Source organism: Lissotriton helveticus, chromosome 3_2 (assembly GCF_964261635.1).
Source record: "Lissotriton helveticus chromosome 3_2, aLisHel1.1, whole genome shotgun sequence".
Lineage (NCBI taxonomy): Eukaryota > Metazoa > Chordata > Amphibia > Caudata > Salamandridae > Lissotriton > Lissotriton helveticus.
In genome coordinates this window covers 388,009,861-388,030,365 of record NC_136062.1, presented here as the reverse complement: position 1 = coordinate 388,030,365, position 20,505 = coordinate 388,009,861, and the positions used below count along the sequence as shown (strand labels likewise).

The 20,505-nt window shown below is 46.3% G+C and overlaps 1 protein-coding gene across 1 annotated transcript; it reads left to right on the top strand.

The window, feature by feature from the left end:
• Window positions 1–8,268: 8,268 nt before the first annotated feature.
• FADD (Fas associated via death domain) lies at window positions 8,269–20,142 on the top strand. Its single transcript, XM_078684273.1, has 2 exons — window positions 8,269–8,920; window positions 19,767–20,142. Exons 1-2 carry the CDS (start codon window positions 8,623–8,625, stop codon window positions 20,036–20,038), a joined length of 570 nt encoding a protein of 189 aa, XP_078540399.1. The 5' UTR covers window positions 8,269–8,622; the 3' UTR covers window positions 20,039–20,142.
• The last annotated feature ends 363 nt before the right edge of the window (window positions 20,143–20,505 follow it).

The following is a 20,505-nucleotide window of genomic DNA, read 5'->3' as shown; positions in this document are numbered from 1 at the left end:
TCTTTGCTTTCTCAACTTTCCCTTGCTCTTTCTGTTCCCTTCGATGTGCTTCTTTTCGCCATATCTCAACGCTTTCTAACATCGAAGGTCTTGCCTTCTTTTCCCAACACTTCTTTTCGACTGCCATAATGCAATTCAAATCCCATGTGCCACTCTTTGGCCATCTGATCGCAACGTTTAAATCTTTAGTATAACCTTCCCAAAGATCCAAATACAAGATGGCACCAATCCCATGTTTAGTATACATAAAGTAACCAGGAGTATCCTTCGGGGGGACTGGTACAGATTGTTCCAGTAACCCCTTCCGGGTACCTAGTTTACACAGTTTAGAGAACAAAGTCATTGTATCAAACACAAACAAAGATTTACACTTGAAATCTCGATATACTCTGAGTATCAGAGTACAAACATACCGTTTTCTAGAAACCCGTCTTTACCGTGCTCTGAAAAACTCAGAACCCGTCTTGATACACCCTCAGCAGTACTCACCGAGATGCAGAGAACTTGAAGATCTTGAAGATCTGGACACTTGTTTACGCAGCGCTCATGGACAGGGACTGGTCGGGTTTCAGACGACCTCGGACTCGGCAATCTTCACAGGTTTCGGGCTCTGGGTCGAGACTTCCGCTGTCGTCCTCACCGCCTCGTATGGATAGCTAGGCCGTGGCTCGGTCCCTCTTCGACACAAAGGAGTTCATGCAGGAACACCCTGCAGTGTGCACTTGGAAGTCCGTCGATGTTTTGAAGAGACCGGTCTAGGTCCGCATCACCGGCGTGTGGGGAGAAAGGGAAGTTCCTGTTCGGGCGCCAATTTGCTGTGATAAATATTTTAGTAATTTACCTTGATCGGAATTTCTAGGCAATATCAATAAGTTCAAGTATGAAGAGCAGAGTCCGTGGTGGTTCGAATTCAGGGTCTTTATTCAGTAACTCGAGTTAAGGGAGAGCTCCGTCACCTGAGGAGGATCGGAAGAATCTCTAACATTATTATCTGAACACACAGTATTTATAGCAGGAAAAGAGGAAGGAGCTTCCCTTCAATGCATGCCCGGATCATACGTTAACATAAAACAGAAGTCATGTAGGCCCGGATCATATGTTGCAATAAAACAGAAGTCATGACCATAAAAGGAGGCAGCGTCATGAAAGAGTGAAGACATGGTAGAGGAGATAAGGCTGAGTCATGATTTAGAATGAGGAAGCACAAGAGAGGCGAAGGTGTGGAGAAATAACACTAGGCTGGTTCCTTAGATAAGGGAGAGGTGGTCGTGACAGGATGTCTGTTTGTCGTGTTTCAGCATTCGGGGGCTCTTCTTCTCGGAATTGGTTATCGTGGTTTAACAGAATGGGGCCTATTTCTCGGAATTGGCCCGATTGTAGGGAAATGGTTACAGATGGAGGGGGGGGGGGGTCTTGTTCTCAGCATCGGCTTAACCACAGTAATGCACGGTTTGAGTGAGGCAGTTGGCTCTCGGAGTCGCTTTGACCATACGGATGAGCGTTTGACTTTTATTTTGGGGAAGGAGAGCGCGTGTGTAACTACACGAGGCGCATGATCAGTGCGTGATCGGTTCGTGCTCGTTTTTCTCTGGTGCTCGTGTTCTCGTGTGCTCGTGTTTTGGCATGATGGGCTCGGGGACGTGACGGAAGAGGGTGTATGATGGGACATAACTGTATGATAAATAATCATTTTCCACAGAGTACTGAAGGAAAGTGAACGAGCAACTAAAAAGTCTGACGAACCAATGGAAGAGAAAACTAGAGGTTGAAAAGTGATTTCCCTACGAGCAATCAGGGCGACGCCACCACCTGGTTTCCCGGGGGGACGGTCGGCTCGAAGACCAAAATATGACGCAGGAAGCATAGCTAATAAGGAGGGAAGGGAGCTGTCGCAAAACCAGGTCTCTGTAAGAAATAAGTGGTCGGGTTTATGCAGGTCCAATAAGGTAAAGAGTTCGTGGTGGTGTTTGACTGCTGACCTGGTGTTAAGGTAAAAGGCAGATAAAACGTTAGGGAGAGGACAAGCTGGTGGATCAGGACAGGGACAGATGGTAGGAGGAGAGGATAAGGGGGGGGACTAAGGGGAAGTGTGTGGGGGAGTCAATCCCAGCCTGATGATTTGTGCTATCGCAATATCATCCAGAGGCCATGGGCCTTGTAGTTTGGCCAGCTGCGCGGAGGAGTATTGTATGGGGTGGGCAGAGTGGGTGGCCCCTAGCCCCGGTCGGACGCGGACGGGCGCAGACAGGCTTACCGTTGGTGCGCCTTCGGCGCGCAAACGTCGCGCCCGCTGCGCTCATCCGCTGCGCGTCCGAAAGAGGCACATGATTTATAGATGGGTGGAGTGGGGGCGTGGCCTCCGAGAAGGGGGCGTGGCCTGCGGCCTGGGCGGGTTGCTGGCGAGGAGTGTCTGTCTCTGGTGTCAAGCAGCGCTAAATCCGCTGCAGAAACCGGAATGATGGCAGAGGGTGAGTAGTTTAAAAACAAATAATAAGCAGTAACAATCAAGTTTTAAAAAGAACAAAGTGACTCCCGGCTTCCGCCTCAGGAGTTAGTACATTACAAATGGCGGCGCTTGCAATCAGCGGCCCTATGTAGTCTTTGGCGGGGGGCGTGGCCTGCGGCATGGGCGGGATGCTGGCGAGGAGTGTCTGTCTCTGGTGTCAAGCAGCGCTAAATCCGCTGCTCAAACCGGAATGATGGCAGAGGGTGAGTAGTTTAAAAACAAATAATAAGCAGTAACAATCAAGTTTTAAAAAGAACAAAGTGACTCCCGGCTTCCGCCTCAGGAGTTAGTACATTACAAATGGCGGCGCTTGCAATCAGCGGCCCTATGCAGTCTTTGGCGGGGGGCGTGGCCTCCGAGAAGGGGGCGTGGCCTGCGGCCTGGGCGGGATGCTGGCGAGGAGTGTCTGTCTCTGGTGTCAAGCAGCGCTAAATCCGCTGCAGAAACCGGAATGATGGCAGAGGGTGAGTAGTTTAAAAACAAATAATAAGCAGTAGCAATCAAGTTTAAAAAGAACAAAGTGACTCCCGGCTTCTGCCTCAGGAGTTAGTACATTACAAATGGCGGCGCTTGCAATCAGCGGCCCTATGTAGTCTTTGGCGGGGGGCGTGGCCTCGGAGAACGGGGCGTGGCCTGCGGCCTGGGCGGGATGCTGGCGAGGAGTGTCTGTCTCTGGTGTCAAGCAGCGCTAAATCCGCTGCAGAAACCGGAATGATGGCAGAAGGTGAGTAGTTTAAAAACAAATAATAAGCAGTAACAATCAAGTTTTAAAAAGAACAAAGTGACTCCCGGCTTCCGCCTCAGGAGTTAGTACATTACAAATGGCGGCGCTTGCATTCAGCGGCCCTATGTAGTCTTTGGCGGGGGCGTGGCCTCCGAGAAGGGGGCGTGGCCTGCGGCCTGGGTGGGATGCTGGCGAGGAGTGTCTGTCTCTGGTGTCAAGCAGCGCTAAATCCGCTGCAGAAACCGGAATGATGGCAAACTGAATATTGCCTTTTCCATGGAGACTTCCTTGGCATGGGCTATTCTGAAGACTTTATTCAATGTGCGCATGAACCTTAAGGCTTAAGGCCAACGGGGGGTCACCTTCCGGTGATGGATTCCCCAGCTCTTCAGATATTCAGCGAACTCCTGCCCTTGGAAGGGTGGTTCGTTGTCTGTTTTGACACTCTCAAAGATTCCATGCGTAGCTATGGTGTTTCAAATTTTGCAATGACCTCCTTTGCAGTAAGGGTTGTAACGACTTCCACTTCGGGGTATTTGGTGAAGTCATCAATAATAACGAGAACATTTCTTCCGTCCGGGAGGTGCCCGAAGTCTGCACTGACACACTCCCACGGCCTCTGCGGGTTGTCCTCTGTGATGACCGGGGGTGGTCTCTCGGGCTGTCCTGCTGCTTGGCACCATTGACACGCCTTGACTGTTTGTTCCACCATACTGTCCAACTCTGGGAACCACACTTTGGCACGGAGCCGGCTCTTGGTCTTGACCATGCCTTGGTGTCCTCATGTGCAAGCTCCACCGCCTACTGGGTTAGGCTCTCAGGCATCACGATCCTCTGACCTCTCAACAGGCACCCTAGGTTGTCCAACGATAATTCTTCCTTTACTCTCAGGAGCGCTTCTATGGAAGTCTTGGCTTGTGGTGTCCGTTTGCTCAGCGAAGCTTGGACTGCTCTCCAGTCGTTCGATTGGATGGCGCTCGCCACCAGCTGTAGCACCTCGTCACTCTGAGTGGCTCCAACGATCATCTCTAGACTCATGGGTAGGGGTCTCGACCTTTCCAGCACCACTTTGACATATTCCTCGGTATCCTCTGCGTCCTCTCTTTCTCCTTGGGTGGCAGCTCGGGGGTGTCTGGAGAGATAGTCTGCTGGGTTTGTCGCTCCCGGTCTGTATTCCACCTGGTAGTCGTATTCTTGCAGCTGGAGAATCCATTTTTCAATTCTGGGGGTGGCTTGGATACTGACCCTCGGAATAGTGGGATCAGCGGCTTGTGATCCGTCGACACAGAGAACGGGTGTCCGTACACGTATACATGGAAGTGTCGGCAGGCCCAATGGATTGCTATGGCTTCCCGTTCTATCTGGGAGTATCTTTGTTCCGTGTCTGTCAATGACCGACTGGTATAGGCGATGGGGGGCCATTCGTCCTCTCCTTGACGTTGTGTCAGAACCGCTCCTAGGCTGTAGGGGCTGGCATCAACGGCTATGTTGGTGAGTTTAGCCGGGTCAAAGTACGCCAGGGTTGTTTCTGCGGACAGCGCCGCTTTGGTGTCTCTAAATGCCATCTCCTGTTGTTTACCCCATTGCCAGGGGTTTGCCGACTTGGTGAGTTCCCGGAGAGGTCGGGTGAGGTTTGACAGGTCAGGTATGAACCTCCAACAGAAGTTTACCATGCCCAGGAAGCTACTCACTTCCGATATGTTGGAGGGGGCAGGCGCATTCTGCACATCCTTCACCTTGTCCGGGTCCGGTGCTATCCCTTGGTCAGAGAATGTATATCCGAAGAAACTGATCTTGTTCTGGAGGAATTGGCACTTCTCCCTGTGTAGCGTTAGGCCTGACTCTTTGATCCTTTGCAATGCCCCTCTTAGTCTCCGGTGGTGTTCCTCGATGGATTCCGCGTAGATCAGTAGATCATCACTGACGTTCAGGACGCCTGGGAGTCCACTCAGAACCTCCCGGATGGTGTTCTGGAAGACTTCTGCGGCACTGGATATGCTAAAGTTGAGACGTCGGTAGCGTCTGAGGCCTACTTGTGTGGAGAACGTGGTGATGTAGCTGGAGTCCGGGTGAAGGGGTAGTTGATGATAGCCCGACCGGAGGTCCATCTTGGAGAACCACCGCGCCCCATTCAGCTCTCCTAGGATGTCGTCAATTGTGGGAGTTAGGTGCCTCTCCCTCTTGACTGCTGCGTTGGGCAGGCGCATGTCCACCCATATGCGGACCTGACCAGGTTGTTTCGATTTGCGCGCTACTACAATTGGGGATACCCACAGGGTCGGTCCACTGACCTTTTCGATGATGCCCTGTCGTTCAAGGGCTTCCAGCTCCTCCTCCACCTTCTTCCTGAGGTGGAAAGCGATCCTCCGCTGCCTGAGTGCGACAGGTTGAATCGACTGGTCGATGTGGAGGGATACCTCTTTCCCTTTCAGGCATCCAATGCCCCGGAAGGGGTCCACGAACTCCTCCAATATCGAGTCTAGCTCTTCAGTTAGCACCGCCATCGCGAAGGATATCAGTCGGAGTTCTTCCGCTGCCTGTCCGCTGAGAAGCATGCCGCTGCCTTCTTTGGTGACATATATGGTCGTCGGGGTCCTCAGCTCCTGGTGCTGCAGCTCCGTCCGGAAACAGCCTATCAGTGGAATCGGTGTTTTCTGCCCATACGCGAATACCCTGACCTTGGCGGCTTGCAGTGGCGGTTTGGTTCTTAGCTGGTTGTACACATCCGCCGCCATGAGCTCAATGGATGCTCCGGTATCAATCGTGGCTCTCACCTCTTGGTTGTGTATCTTGATGCAACACTTTGGGAGGCGCCTCTTCTTCCGCTGGGGTTGGTCGATGGCAAAGAAGTAGTAGTGGACCGGATAGTCGTTGGTATCATCGTCCATGTCTTCGCTGTCCTGACTTTCTTTTATGGTGTGGGCTGCCTCTTTCTTGGACTTGGTTGACCTGCATACTGCTGCGAAGTGGTTCATCCACCCACACGAGCTGCATCTATTCCCTCGCGCCGGGCAGTCTTGGATGCGGTGCGGTTGACCCCCGCAGTATCGGCAGTCTCTGCGTTTGTCTTGTGGCTTCTTTCCTCCATATTGACGTGTCTTAGGCCTGACGACATTGATTTGTTCTGCCGTATTGACTTGCTCCGCCTTGACTGGTCGGTGGAGAGCCGCCTCCATGTGCGACGCCCTTACTTGGGATAGTTCCTTGGAGCGCCCCAGCTTCAGGATATCAGCCAACGGCTTCCCGTCTTCTTGTAATATCGTCACCCTCAGCTTTGAGGAGTAGCACCCCTGTATTATCTGTCCCCGTATTTCCTCCTGCTCGTCGCGGAATCCACACGTGCTGGCTAGTTCTTTGAGCCTGCCGTGGAAAGCATCCAGCGATTCTTCGGCTTCCTGTTTTGCCTGCCTGAAGATGAACCTTTCATAGTCCTTGCTAGCCCTGGGTTCGAAGTGTGCGTTAAGAGCACTGAGGAGTGTTATATAGGTATTTGGGGTGGCCTCCACAATGGTCTTGTAAATCCTATGTATGTCCTTCCCGTCCAGATGTAGGAGTAGGGCCCTGCGGCGTTCCCTTGCTGTCCCTGCGCCTTCAAAATAGATCTGCAGACGATCTGTCCAGTCTTTCCAGCGAGGCACCAGGGATGCTGGGGCACCGTCTACCACAAATGGTTCAATGGCGGGAATGGACGCCATATTGGAACGTGGAGGGGCCTAGCTCACGGCCTGGATCACACTTGGCTGTGGTACTCTGGTCCTGGCCAGGCACGGCCTTGTCACGCGTGCTGGGGTGAGGCGGGTTGTACGTGCGCTGATTCGTGAGACTGTCTGGGTTGCCCTCGCACTGACACTGACCTGCCGCCTTCTAGGCTTGCTGTCCGTCCGCCCACTCGGGCTGCGTTGCTGTGGTAGGCCGCACCCGCTGACTCTCCTTTCCCACCTTATCTGAAGGTTCGATAGCCTTAATCTCTCATTTATGCCTTCTAGGCAGCAGCCCTGCACTGGGGTCGTGGGCGGCCACTCGGCGGTGTAGTGTGGCACGCCTCGATGCTCCTGCCCTTGCTTGGGGATGCACGTGGAGCCGCTGCACTGCCGGCGCAATCGGAGCCGGGCCAGCCGTTGAACAAGGGTAGGGCACGGCCGTGAGCTCCCGATTGCGGCAGACCGGTGGGTGCTTAGGGGCACAGCATGGGTTCTCAGACCCTCGTCGCCAGTGTTGTGTCCCTAGGCCGCTCGCGCATGGTGTAAGAAGCGCTGCGGCAGTAAGGATACGCGGGACACAGTGGTTTGGTTCACCGCGTGGTCCGGACTGGGTTGCCGGCCACGCCTCCTTTATTTTATATGCGAGCGCGTTACGTCACGAGCTCGTGTGTGCGCACCTCTCCGTGCACGGCTACTAGACCACTGACTCGCGGCCTCAAACATTATAATAGTGTCACTCAAAGTGTCACACCTAAGGAATTGAAATGTCACACAAAGCATACTGAATACTTGGAAATGTCACACATAAAAGCGCAGTGAAAACTTGACAGCAATGACGCTCTCACCGCCTATTTTACTTCAATTGAGGAATGAACACCCTGCTGCCGCAATCTTAGAAAGATTACTTTTATACAAGGCTTTTTTTTTTTTACTGTAGTGGATTACTCGGCTTCAACTATAGCGCCGACGTGCTGCATGCGGCAAATAAGCGCTTTATAAAAATTAGTAACATAGCATAACCAGTGGATTAATAGACGGCAAATATCTAAACAGTCTATTACATGAAAGCGATCAACACTTCAAGTATTTTGCCAATCTTTGCTGTTCTCAATGGAGAAATGGGCGGACGTATCGTATGACAAATTGCTCCAGGAATGCAACTTGAAAGGGCGGGTGAATATATATTCTGAGAATGTCGGGAGCAGCGCTCTCGCCCTATTTTTGAGGACAACTCGCCGCTAGACACACCGAAAGTGATCTTGCGCTGCCACCTGCTGTCTGTTCGAGAGAACAGTCACTTGGGAAGGGTGAAAAATAGCTTCGATGACGTCATCAGAACTTCCTGGTATAGCGCCTTCCGTAGTCGGATACTTGATAGTCACCTTGTGACCTTATGCGCTTCTCTTGTGGCCCCCTTGAGAGGTTACCCTGTGTCAACAACATCCTGCCTTTCAGCGAGTTTTCAAGAAGCCGTTCTACTCTTGCGAGTAAACTTTCGATATCAAGCAACATTGTGAAAGCGAAACTAAGACAGAAGGTTTGCATAACAAAACGTGTAGTTTCTGTGTAGTTTGGGCCGTTGTCGAGAAACACAGCCAAGAAAAGGGGATTTTGCCTGGATTGTGGCGTTTGCTAAGTCGCACAGGTTATACAAGTTTTTGTAGGGTTCAGTTTGAACTTTCCTTTAAACCATGGATGCGCTCTTATCTTTACTGCACAAATTCTCCATAAATTTATCCCAGAAAGAACTCGACGAACTTAAATTCCTATGCCGGGAAAAAATCGGCAAAAGGAAGTTGGAAAGCGTGAAGAGCGGAGTGGATCTCTTCACGGTCCTGCTCGAGATGAAGGAGGTCTCGCTCGATCACCTGGACGGGCTGCGAAGATTGCTGAGTGACATCAAAAGAGAGGACTTGGTGGAACAACTGGACGCGTTTACAGAGAATGGATTGAACGATGCTGGCGACCAGCCGGATCCACGGGAGAGAGGTAGGCAACTTTTTACTTTTTTATATATTTAGTGTCTATTGCTTTTTATTTTTTAATGCAAAAAGAACAATTGGTGGACAGAATGCAGAACAATGTCATATATTTTTAAATAGCACGGTCTTTATCTCAGAATGTGTTAAAATACTTTATGTGCTAAGCATTAACATACAAAATAATCATAAATATAAAACATTCTTGTGCAACATGATATACAGACAGCAAGAAGGTGGTCTTTCTATAGTGATATTAGAATTAGATTTTTAAATTAAATTACATTTGTAAATTTCCGTAGGACAATTTATCACCCATGAGGGTATCCAGGCGCTGGCCATGAAAAACGGGAGATTAAGGGGCATATCAGCAAAGCTAGGCGATAATTATCGCTAAGGGCACTTAGCGCTAGGATAATTATCGCCTCCTAACGCTGGTTCCTATCGTGGAGATAGCGTGATATCATCAACGCATATCTCTAATGCGATAGGAATCCAAGCGTCAGCTGGAAAACAGTGTGATTATCGCTGGAAACCCTGCGATAATTGCACTGCAAACAGCGATACCTTGCAGATAGGGCAGGGTGTTCTTAGCCATGTATTCCACCTCCCATTGGATTACATGGCTAATTCTGAAAATTAGCAGACGTAAAAAAGCAGCGTTAACCGTGGTTAGTGCTGTTTTTTTGTCTCTAACAGGGTTATTGTGAAGCTTCATAATAGAAGAAATGTCGCTTAGCGACATTTCTCCAAATATTTTGCTCTGGAACGCCCAAAGGGAAGCGTAGTGGAAAAGGGTGCTAACATGCGATTTTGCATGATAGCATCCTGTTGTTGATAGGGTGATATTTTTATCTCTGCTTCTTTGGCTTTTAAAGCTAAAAAAGCGGAGATAAAGCCCTTGATAATATGCCCCTAAGTGATTTGCCAAGAATCACAGGATGTTGAGCCAACGCCGAGACTCAAACCGGATCCCCATCCCTAGCACCAGAGTCGGCAGATCTGGCCAGTGCTGGCAGATCTGGCCAGTTTCCCACATCCAAGTTTGCTTACTTGTGGTGGGGTAGTTTGCAGAAGGGGAAAATTGTTGTCCACCCTAATTATCGGCAATCCCATTACTTTGATTTTCGCGTCCTAACCCTGTGACTTGATTTAGAGGAGACCCTGCCTCTCTGCAGAAATGCTTAAGCGATGCACAAAAGTATATTACTTTCCCATCCTCTGCTACCCTGTATAATGGCACTTAGGCCATCTCACCTTCTGGTGCCCCTGCTCAAACCTAAACATTAAAGCAACTGTGAGTAGAGAAGAAAGAAGTACTGTCGGGGACAAGGAAAAGAAAACTGCTGTAATGTGATTACTGCAGGCGTGGCGGGTAACATTGAAAGTTGTGGGGTGAGAGAAGCTCCCAACCAACAGAGACAGACACTGTGAGAAACCAGCAATAAGCTAGTTATACTGGAAAAAAAAGAAATACAACATATCGAAAATATCTAACTCTTAGGGAATGCAAGATTATATAAAATGTATCTGCAGTACATAATCCTTTCTGAAAGAGGGCCAATGGTGATTATAGATTTTATGAGTAGACGAACTTTCGGACTCATGAACCACAACTTCAGGTAATCCCATATTCTATAATCCTATCATTCAATTTCCACAGTGACAAGCACATTCTCAGGCGAGACAACTGTAATGGGTAGGAGCCCGAAGTGGGAACGAGCACATCAAAAGCAATGCTTTATTTGTAAAGTAATAGGTGTTGGTGCTCAAAGAGATGCTCGGATAACCGAGGCTGGCGCTATCAGAGTGAGAATAGAAAGGATGTATGACGTTACAACGCATACTTTTACCACGACTACCATTACCACACAATTTTTACAACGCAGGATCCATTACATAGCAGTACCATTACAACGCATGTATTTACAACGCTGGTACCTTTACAACGCATACAATTACATCGTAAGTATTGGTAAGTTTAAAATATTTTTTTTAATGTAAATTAATTAAAATTAATTTAATTTAATTTAATTCATTTTTTTAAATTTAATTAAATTTAATTTAATGTAATTACTTTATTTTAATGTAATTTAAATTTAATTGTATTTAATTTTTACCCTGTACCCCTTTACCCAAAAACCCAAAACTGACCCTTAATCTTAAAAATATCCCTTTACCCAAAAACCCAAAACTGACCCTAAACCCTAAAAATACCCCTTTACCCAAAAACCCCAAACTGACCCTAAACCCTAAAAATACCCCTTTACCCAAAAACCCAAAACTGACCCTGAACCCTAAAAATACCCCTTTACCCAAAAACCCAAAATTGACCCTGAACCCTAAAAATACCCCTTTACCCAAAAACTAAAAACTGACCCTGAACCCTAAAAATACCCCTTTACCCAAAAACTAAAAACTGACCCTGAACCCTAAAAATACCCCTTTACCTGAAAACTAAAAACTGACCCTGAACCCTAAAAATACCCCTTTACCCAAAAACCCAAAACTGACCCTAAACCCTAAAAATACCCCTTTACCCAAAAACCCAAAACTGACCCTGAACCCTAAAAATACCCCTTTACCCAAAAACCCAAAACTGACCCTGAACCCTAAAAATACCCCTTTACCCAAAAACCCAAAACTGACCCTGAACCCTAAAAATACCCCTTTACCCAAAAACCCAAAACTGACCCTGAACCCTAAAAATACCCCTTTACCCAAAAACCCAAAACTGACCCTAAACCCTAAAAATACTCCTTTACCCAAAAATGACCCTAAACCCTAAAAATACCCCTTTACCCCAAAACCCAAAACTGACCCTAAACCCTAAAAATACCCCTTTACCCAAAAACCCAAACTTATAATATTTTTAATAAAATTATATACTTACCAATACTTACGTTGTAATGGTATGCGTTGTAAAGGTACCTGCGTTGTAAATACATGCGTTGTAATGGTATTTCGTTGTAATGGATCTGCGTTGTAAAAAATGCGTGGTAATGGTAGGTCGTTGTAAAAGTTGCGTGGTAATGGTTGTATACCGAATAGAAAGGGTGCACAGTCCCGAATCCACCCTAGGCCTCTTTAATACACTGCCAGTCACTCCCTTCCACTTTATCTCACTCTTAATGGTGTCTGCTTTCGTCCTTGGTGATGGATTTTAAGTGTTACTTTTCCTCTGTCTTTTCGTTTTGGTTTTCCCGGGAAATGTGGGATGTGGTAAAATAAGTGCTGGTCCCTAAAAATAAGTGCTGGTGCCCCCCACGGCTAAACTAAAGCACTGATCAGAAGTATTTACTCTTGAGCTGAACATAGCTGGTGGGGGATTAGGGTCAATACTTTCTGGTCTAGAATGGTCCAAGGCTAGTTCTCTGGCACCTCAGGAAATAAGATTCAGCATTACTGGTAAGAGAGGATAGGCAAAGAGATCACCCCCTGACAGCAGACTAATTAGGGCATTCAAATCCAGGGACAAAACTCCCAAAACCTTGAACAGTAAAACAGTGGGAACAGTATTGACCACAGGATTGCTAAATCATCTTAATTTCAGAAGAAACACAGGTAAACTTGCCCTGAACTGCGTTGACGAAAGCTCCTTCATGTTGAGGAAATTTCGCAGTTCCTCCATCTACCTCATGTCTTGAGCTGAAAGAGACTCTATTATTGACCGCAACCTCATTCAGTGGAGCCAAAATCACTGGCTGCAGAGCTGCAAGGGGAAATCCCTTTTCTAAGGTAGCTGGGAATGTACAGAACGAGAATCCTGGACAGTTTCCTGTGTTGCAGGAACCCTGAGCCTACAAAGGCAAGAGGCTGGATTCTGGCAATTTAGAATGTGTCTCAACTCCTTTCTAGTGCAGATGTGCCCATGGAATGTCAAAGATTAAAGAGTTCTAGGAGGGAATCACAGAGCAAGAAAAAGAATTAAGATACAGAATATTCAGGACAGAATGATTAAATCGCTTCTGTAGAAGTTAAAGTAATTTGTCATCAACGCTTGGCTTTAAATCCATCTCTGAGCCTGAGCTGAATGGAGAGCCAGCACGGATGTTAAATGTGAATAGATTTTACAGCCATGGTTTGAGAGCACAGACACCATTCCAATATCTGTCTGGAACTGAGCCCTGATAAATTGGAGATGTTTGCTAGGTACCTGCCTATATTGTTTCTTGTTGACCGGAAAACCTTTGGAGGCCAGAAGCTTGCGAGTATACACCACATACACTAAATACTGGTCTCTTGAATATCCATGGAATAGCCAGTCATATGATATGCTTTAGTTGGATGACTAGTATATTCTGAAGGAGAGTAACCATCAGAGGCAGACAATTGAAAGACACTTTTGTGTAAATTACAGAATGAAAGGAAGGGCCTCAAACTAAAAGGGAAGACACCCGGCCAGCAAAAAGTAAACTCCCTTTCACTGGTCCTCTTTGGGAACAGGAGAGATGGGCCTCTTGTCGAAGAAAACCTGATTTCTTGACTTTAGAACCTACTGCTTCTCTGGTGTGTGGGCCAGGATGTGACATGGGGACAAGAATCCGGAGGCAGCGTGAAATACTTGATTTTGTAGCCATCTTGAACAGTAGATAAGTCTTGAGCATTTGATTTCTCCAAAATGTATCTGTGCCTTGCAAAAAGGATTGTGGTAGTCGGGTACATTTATGTTTAGTTGAAGAATCCTCAGTACCTTTAGATGAGGATCCTCACTTCTGTACTGTAAAACAATTTGCCCTCCCTCTGACTGAACTTGAGCAGAGCTGTGGCTACAACGGAAATAAGCCTTGGATCTAAACGAAGATTTAGATGAGTCAGAAATCCAGAACTCAAAGTAAAAGGTAAAGGATTCTTTCTATTTTTTAACCTCATCCATGCTGTTGACGAGCTCAGCTCGTCATGGAGTACAGCTGAGCTCCACTCATGACGAGCTGAGCTCGTCACGGCCGTTGGAACGTGCGCACGCGGGGATAATTTCCCCGCTGTGCTGAACGTTCTAAAAACGGGTGCGGCCGTGACGAGCTCAGCTCGTCATGTGGCCAGCTCCGCTTTGCCTCATGGCAAGCTCAGCTCGTCGCCAGCATGGGGGCGCTGTGCGCGGCCCCTCTTCACCCTCGCATAGGGGGGAAAACACCCCGCAGCGAAGGGGTTAAGGAGTTGCAGAGAATATTATCTACTTAAGGCTCAGAAATCAGACAAAAAAAGGAAGACGTAAAGCAATACATTTCTTTAGAACTTTCACCTTCCAATCCCACGTCCACACATGACATTCTGCAGCAATTACCACTCCAGAAGGAACTTCTGTTGTTCCTAGTGTGTCAAAAGAAGATGCATCAAAATCTTTACTGTAATGATATCCTGGCAAGGAGATTTGCAGTCTTTACCTTACAGTATATAAGTAGAAAGAGTCTGAAAGGAAGAATAAGTGGAAGACTTCATGCACTGGTTAAATCTTGAATAATCTTTTTGTGGGGGCCCATCCACCATCCTGGACACTGTCAACCAGAGCAGCAACCTTTGTGACTACCATTAATCTGCCTGCCAAGTACAGAAGCATTGGAACCACAGACACAGAAAGAGGGAGGACTGAATCGTCTATAGGATACATTTCTGTTAAGGAATGAGGATAGTGGCTGTCTCCATTGTGTGCCGCTCCTCTAAAATGGTATCCTTAAAATCAGGAATCATAGGCAATATAAGGGAGAAGGCTAATGAAATTGGGTAGAGAATAGAACTAGTTGAAGAGTCTTTTCCATTTCGTAGGAACACCCACATTCTACCTTAAAGCCTCTTTATCATCCTATATCCCTCTAGGGTCTGGAAAACTGATTATTACGATTCCTCCCACTCATCATGAGTGGCACTTGCCCTCCATGATCAACGCAGCAGAACACACTTGGTAGGAAAGCATACCAATAAATACCAGCCAGAATCAGCATTCACCTTAACAATTGAAATTCTTGAAAGGACTTGCGCTCCCTCTTCACTTTGGAAGGAGTGGAGTAGTGTGGCTCACTGGTTAGAGGCGGCAGGCCTGAGAGCAGAAGTCAGCCCGGGATCAGGGTTCAATTCCCGACGCGGCAGGGTCGTGGACCTTGGTCAGCGGACTCGATAATTCTCGCTTCGGTGCTTACTCTAATCAGGGGTTCCACTCGGCAACTCTGGGCATTAGCTTGCCTAATCTCCACAACGGCCCCACCAATTCCGGGGATGCCTGGCTCCACCTTGGGGACTCCCAGCACGGACCATCCCACAGGGAAAACCAGGACGGGTTCCCCAGAGTTATACAGCGCCGGGACGCCCCGTTGCTGGGGCAGCTGTGCGCTTTACAAGTATACTACATTTACTTTCCTGGTTGGCTTGATACCTGGAAAAAACAGGATCAGCATGATCAAGCAGAGGTAGAAGTATGCGAGCACAGGAAGCCTCATTACAGATTGTAATCTGCCTCTACCACAACTCAGATGGTAACTGAAGGTATAGTCCCATTGGCGCTGCACTGAATCCCGCAATCTGCTAACTGTCAATTCAACCCAGCCACCCAGAGAAGTAGATCACATTATGGTATAAAATAAGACTACTCTGCAGACAAAACAAGCATTTGCAATGCAATATGTCTCACATTTGCAAGAGTTTAAGCTATTGGCATTGTATATGACAATGCCTTTTTACTTCTCTGTTTTGCTAATTAACACATAAATAAAAGGCACTGTCATTTACAATGCCAATAGTTCAAACTCTTGTAAATGCGAGACCTATTCAATGAAGAGGCCTCCATTATCCCGTTCTGCTTGGAAAGTGAAAGCGTGCATGGCGTGCTGAATGTTGCAGGAAAGCGTGTCGTGCCTGCATTAGGAGAAGCCCATTAGAGAAAATAGTGCTTACAGACTATAGACCACAGAAGTAAAAGGGCCATTTCTCATGAAATGTTACAAAGGAAAACAAGGTGGTACTAAGGAGGGACTGCCTCCTGTTAATGTATCAGAAGTCAGCATTTACAAATAGCTATGTGCAATGACACAAGCCAAAGACAAATATGGACGGAGAGTGGACAGTGCTTCTATTCCATACTCCAATACAGCATGCAGCAAAGGAGCGCATGTGCTGCCCAGGCTTGATCTAAAAAACATGTGGTTGGATGAGATATTTGTCCTTATAGAGGGTAGTATGGGAGGAGGAAAGGTTTTTTTTGTTTTAGTATCCCCATTAAGGATGACTTCAAGGAGGTGTGGCCTCCTCTAATTTAGGACCTGGAATGACAGGGCTTGAAAAATCCGAAAAATGGTACTATTCCTGCAGGTCTAGTACTTTGGAAAATCTCCTTGACGCAACTGCAACCTACTTGACCTCCGTCTCTGAAAACGGGGCAAAAGTTACAAGGTAACACATTTTAAAGGCATCTGTATTGCTCCCTCCCTTTGTGAGCAATACAAATACATTTAAATCTTGTTATCTTGTCACTTTTGCTCAGTTTTCAAAGACAGAGGACAAAAGTTAGTTTGTTTTCCTACTAGGACCTAAAAATAGCGCGTCCTCATCAATTCTCCCTTGCAAATGCGAGCGGGCGAGTGGATTTGTCGAGCCCTGAATGAGGAATAGAAATGAGGGGGTAAAGATACAGTTTCATTTCTTTTTGGGGTGGTTTGAGGAGCACACTGTTTTCATGTGGTGAAGAAGTGAGAGATGGCGATAGATGTCTACTGCCTTGCCTGCTCCATCTTTAAACTTGCAGTACATGTTACTGGCCTCGGCTTAATGTTGGAGCACCCATTGGTAGATGCTGTGTACTGCCATGGGCCTACAATGTGGCAGCACTGCAGACCCACACACCACTCTAAAGATCCCTCCCAACCAAACAGCAGTCTACTGATTTAATAGCTTATTGCCAGTGTGGGAATGTGTGGGTGGTGTACTGCCAATAATATCAGGCGACATCATAAATGCAAGAAGATGCATCGATTATCTTGACCCCTCCCCAAAACTCTACACACCATCAAACCCTAGTCCTTCAGTCATGCCTTCCATAACATATTAGCCACTACCCTCATACTCCTCACTTAATTGCTGCAGCCCCTTGTATAAAACATAAGTCTCTTAACTCCTTCTTAGCATTCTCCTTAAAACAAGCTACATAATTTGCAACATGTAACCATGCCTACAACATTCGTTTAACTCTCACGATTCTATATACATTTTTGTCTAAAGCCCCGTGACCACACTCATGGATTATCTTGCACATTTGCACATCGAAAACATTGTAATACTCCTCCTTCGTCCATGATATAGATTAAGACCACAAACAAGCATTGAATACCTTTCCATAAAACCTAGAATGTTAAATCTTTTTACTTCCATTATCTCCTATCATGCTCTTGAGAAACGTCTTAAATGCCGGACAAGTTAACCTGTAAAGTAAATGGACAACTTCTCAGTTCTGAAGAGAGCATTACTGGATTCACCTCCTGTCTGTAGGATGGCTGGATTCCACTAAATTGCGTGCACCTTAGTATATAGACTCTGAGGTTATGGATCTTCACTTAGAAGGGAACCCAACTAGTTGTCTGACCCTAACATTAGGTACAAGGCCAGAAAGCATTTGCTCTGGACCACACATCTCTCTCAGTCAGGTTAGCTGACAAGCCAGGGAGGTGCCATACCACCATCAAAGCATCAGTGTAAAATGAAGAACACCACAATTGGTGCAGAAAGGAAGTGTGCTCACCAGTCAAAATCACCACTTGGCTTACATCAACCTGTAGCAATAGATCTTGGGGCATCCCCTCTCTTCTCTGGCAGGGAGATGCTGTCCCTCCATCTCCCTTCATCTCTAGACTCCTTGGGCTAGTTGGGGACTTCCACTCTGGTAAGGTGAATAGCAGGTGCTCGTCAGGTTCACCGAGCTTTCCCAGTGCACTCCAAGCTTATTTTTAGTGAGTAAATGGGGAACACTGATCCACATTCTGTAATTACCAAGAGCAACAAGGTTGACGCAGGTCTTTGTACAAGACCTGGGCATTACAAAACAGACACTGGCTCTACTGTCCTCCTTCCCCAATGATGGCTCTCAGAGGGTATTGTTAAATCCATTCTATTCAGATGTTTTTTCCCTGTCGTGTGGAATGACACAGGGCTCCTCTCTGAGCCATACAATATTTAATCTGTATGTGTCCTCACTTGCTGCCATTATTCGCGTCTAGGATGTAAGTGACCTCCTACACTGACGACATCCAGATTATTGTGTTGATTCCCAGAAACACTGCTGCTACAGCAGATAATTCTACTCAATATATGTGTACGGTAGCTTATTGAATGGCAAAACATTTCATTAAACTCAATGCAGTAGTAAAGCGAGGAGTTGCTCTCTAGGATGCAAACCTCGATTTGGACTAGTAAGTTGTGGCTGAAAAGGCACCCCTCCCTCCCCCGATTCCAGTTCCGGTGATCCTGGGCATTGAACTCTCTCTGAATAAACAGGCCAGTCGCACTGTTGTGACCTGCTTTAGGATTATGAGGAAGCAGAAGAAAATCTTTCCTTTTATCCCTTTGGCGGGGCGAAAGCAGGGTGCTCTAGCGTTTGTCATGTTTGATTAGACTATTGCAAATCCCTTCTACTTGGATCCTAACATCAGTGTCCTGGCAAAACTTCAGGTGTTTCCGAATGCGCTGGCAAGAGCTATTCTTGACATTCCTAAGCACCAGTCCGCTGCTCCGGGGTTGTGTGAGTTGCATTGGCTTTCCATCAGAAAGCTCAGTATGTTCATAGCCATTTGTATTATACAGAAGGCTCTCTATCTTCCAAGTCCAGCTGAGATTAAAGATATGTTTCGTCTGTACATCCCAGGCAGAAATCTTCGCTCGGCCCAGCGCAATTTGGTCACCGTGCCCAGGGTTTGGAAGAAGAGATGGGATGTAAGAGCCTTCTCTATCGCTGCGGGCAGACTCTGGAACTCGCCTCCTCAATCTCTAACCAAATTAATGGCATATCATCCTTTTAGAAAGGCACTCAAGAGTTGACTTTATACTATCTTGACAGCCCTTTAGAATGAGAAGGATGGTTTGTCTGACACTTATCATTATCGGAAGACCGTGACTACTACGCCTTGATGCCAATGGGTAAATGCGATGCTTTATAAATCTAAATCAAACTATACAAAAGACCTTGCAATGTACTACCCTACATCCTTCATCATACGCTCAACTGTGTACTCCTCACTTTTCATTCATGACATACCAAAAGGATTTTGAGCAGTACATGTAAGTCAAATACCACAACAACCAAATGTATACTAGTAACTCATCTTATCATAACATTGAAAAGAAAGCAAGGATAAATGCGTCATGAGGCACAGTTAATTATTGAAAGTACAGGATACATTTTTTAATGTCTGTGATTTGAAGGTATAAGAATATTAAGAACTCAAATTTCTGCGACTGCAAAATCACACTGCATAGAACAGGCATTTGCAGCAGGGTTTGGGTGTCTGTTGGGGTCTGATTAGGAGTTGTGTGATATAAAATGAGTAAGTACTTCAACCCATTTAGCATGCATTATTACTACATTTTAAAATATGCATTGACAGGCTGTTTGAAAGTACATTGTCCAAAACTTGAGCTCTCACAATTTGTCCTGGTGCTCAAGCAGCTACTAGTGCAAAAATGGGGGCACATTGTGCCAATTAGACTAAGCCTGTTGTAGGCTTAGTCTAAATGGCCTCATTAATCTTTCATTCTAAACTTTTATTTTTAATAAAAGGAGAACCCTCTAAAAAAAAAATAGATTAAATGAAGGGATAATTCTTTGCATTATGATTTTAGGAAACACCACTAATGACCGTATATATTTTTTTCCCTTTCAGAACAATTGGCTGCTGCTTTTCAAGTTATATGTGATAATGTTGGAAGAGACTGGAAATATCTTATTCGCCAACTAAAAGTTCCTGAGGCCAGAATTGATGGGATCATTGCTGCCTATCCCCTGCAAATGCGTGAACAATTGATGCAGTCTCTAAAAGAGTGGCAGAAAAAGAAAGGTGCTAATGCCAACGTGGCAGAACTGCTGGCTGCGCTTCGGGATACTAAGATGAAGCTAGTAGCAGATATTGTAGAAGAGGAGTTGTGTAAACTTTAGATCACATGCTGAAACATTTGGAGGTTTGATCTTAAAGTCCATACCTGACTGTGCCAACATACCAGATTTATACAGTAAATAAATGGTTTTCTATGACAAAAGTATTTACGAGGTGTCATGATAGATGTGCTTTGAAAAACTGTCTTGACGTTAGAAGTAAAACATACATCTACAGTCTCAACCATGGGGCATTCACCTAAACCAAAATCTAATCTGGCCCATCTAATAAATTATGTCACAATGTGCCTCAGATATTAACAAATTACTTTTTAGAGTACCTGTTGACGACTGTTTGCGATGCTTCTCATCCTCATATAATACAACATCTTTATTTCTCCTTCCTCTCCGAATGTCTTAGCCCTGTACACTGTTTTCTCTCTCAGGTTTTTATTTTTATTCCCCTTCATGGTATTTTCTCCTTATTTCTCTTCACTCCTTTTCCCCACCCTTTCTTTCTCCCTCTTCTC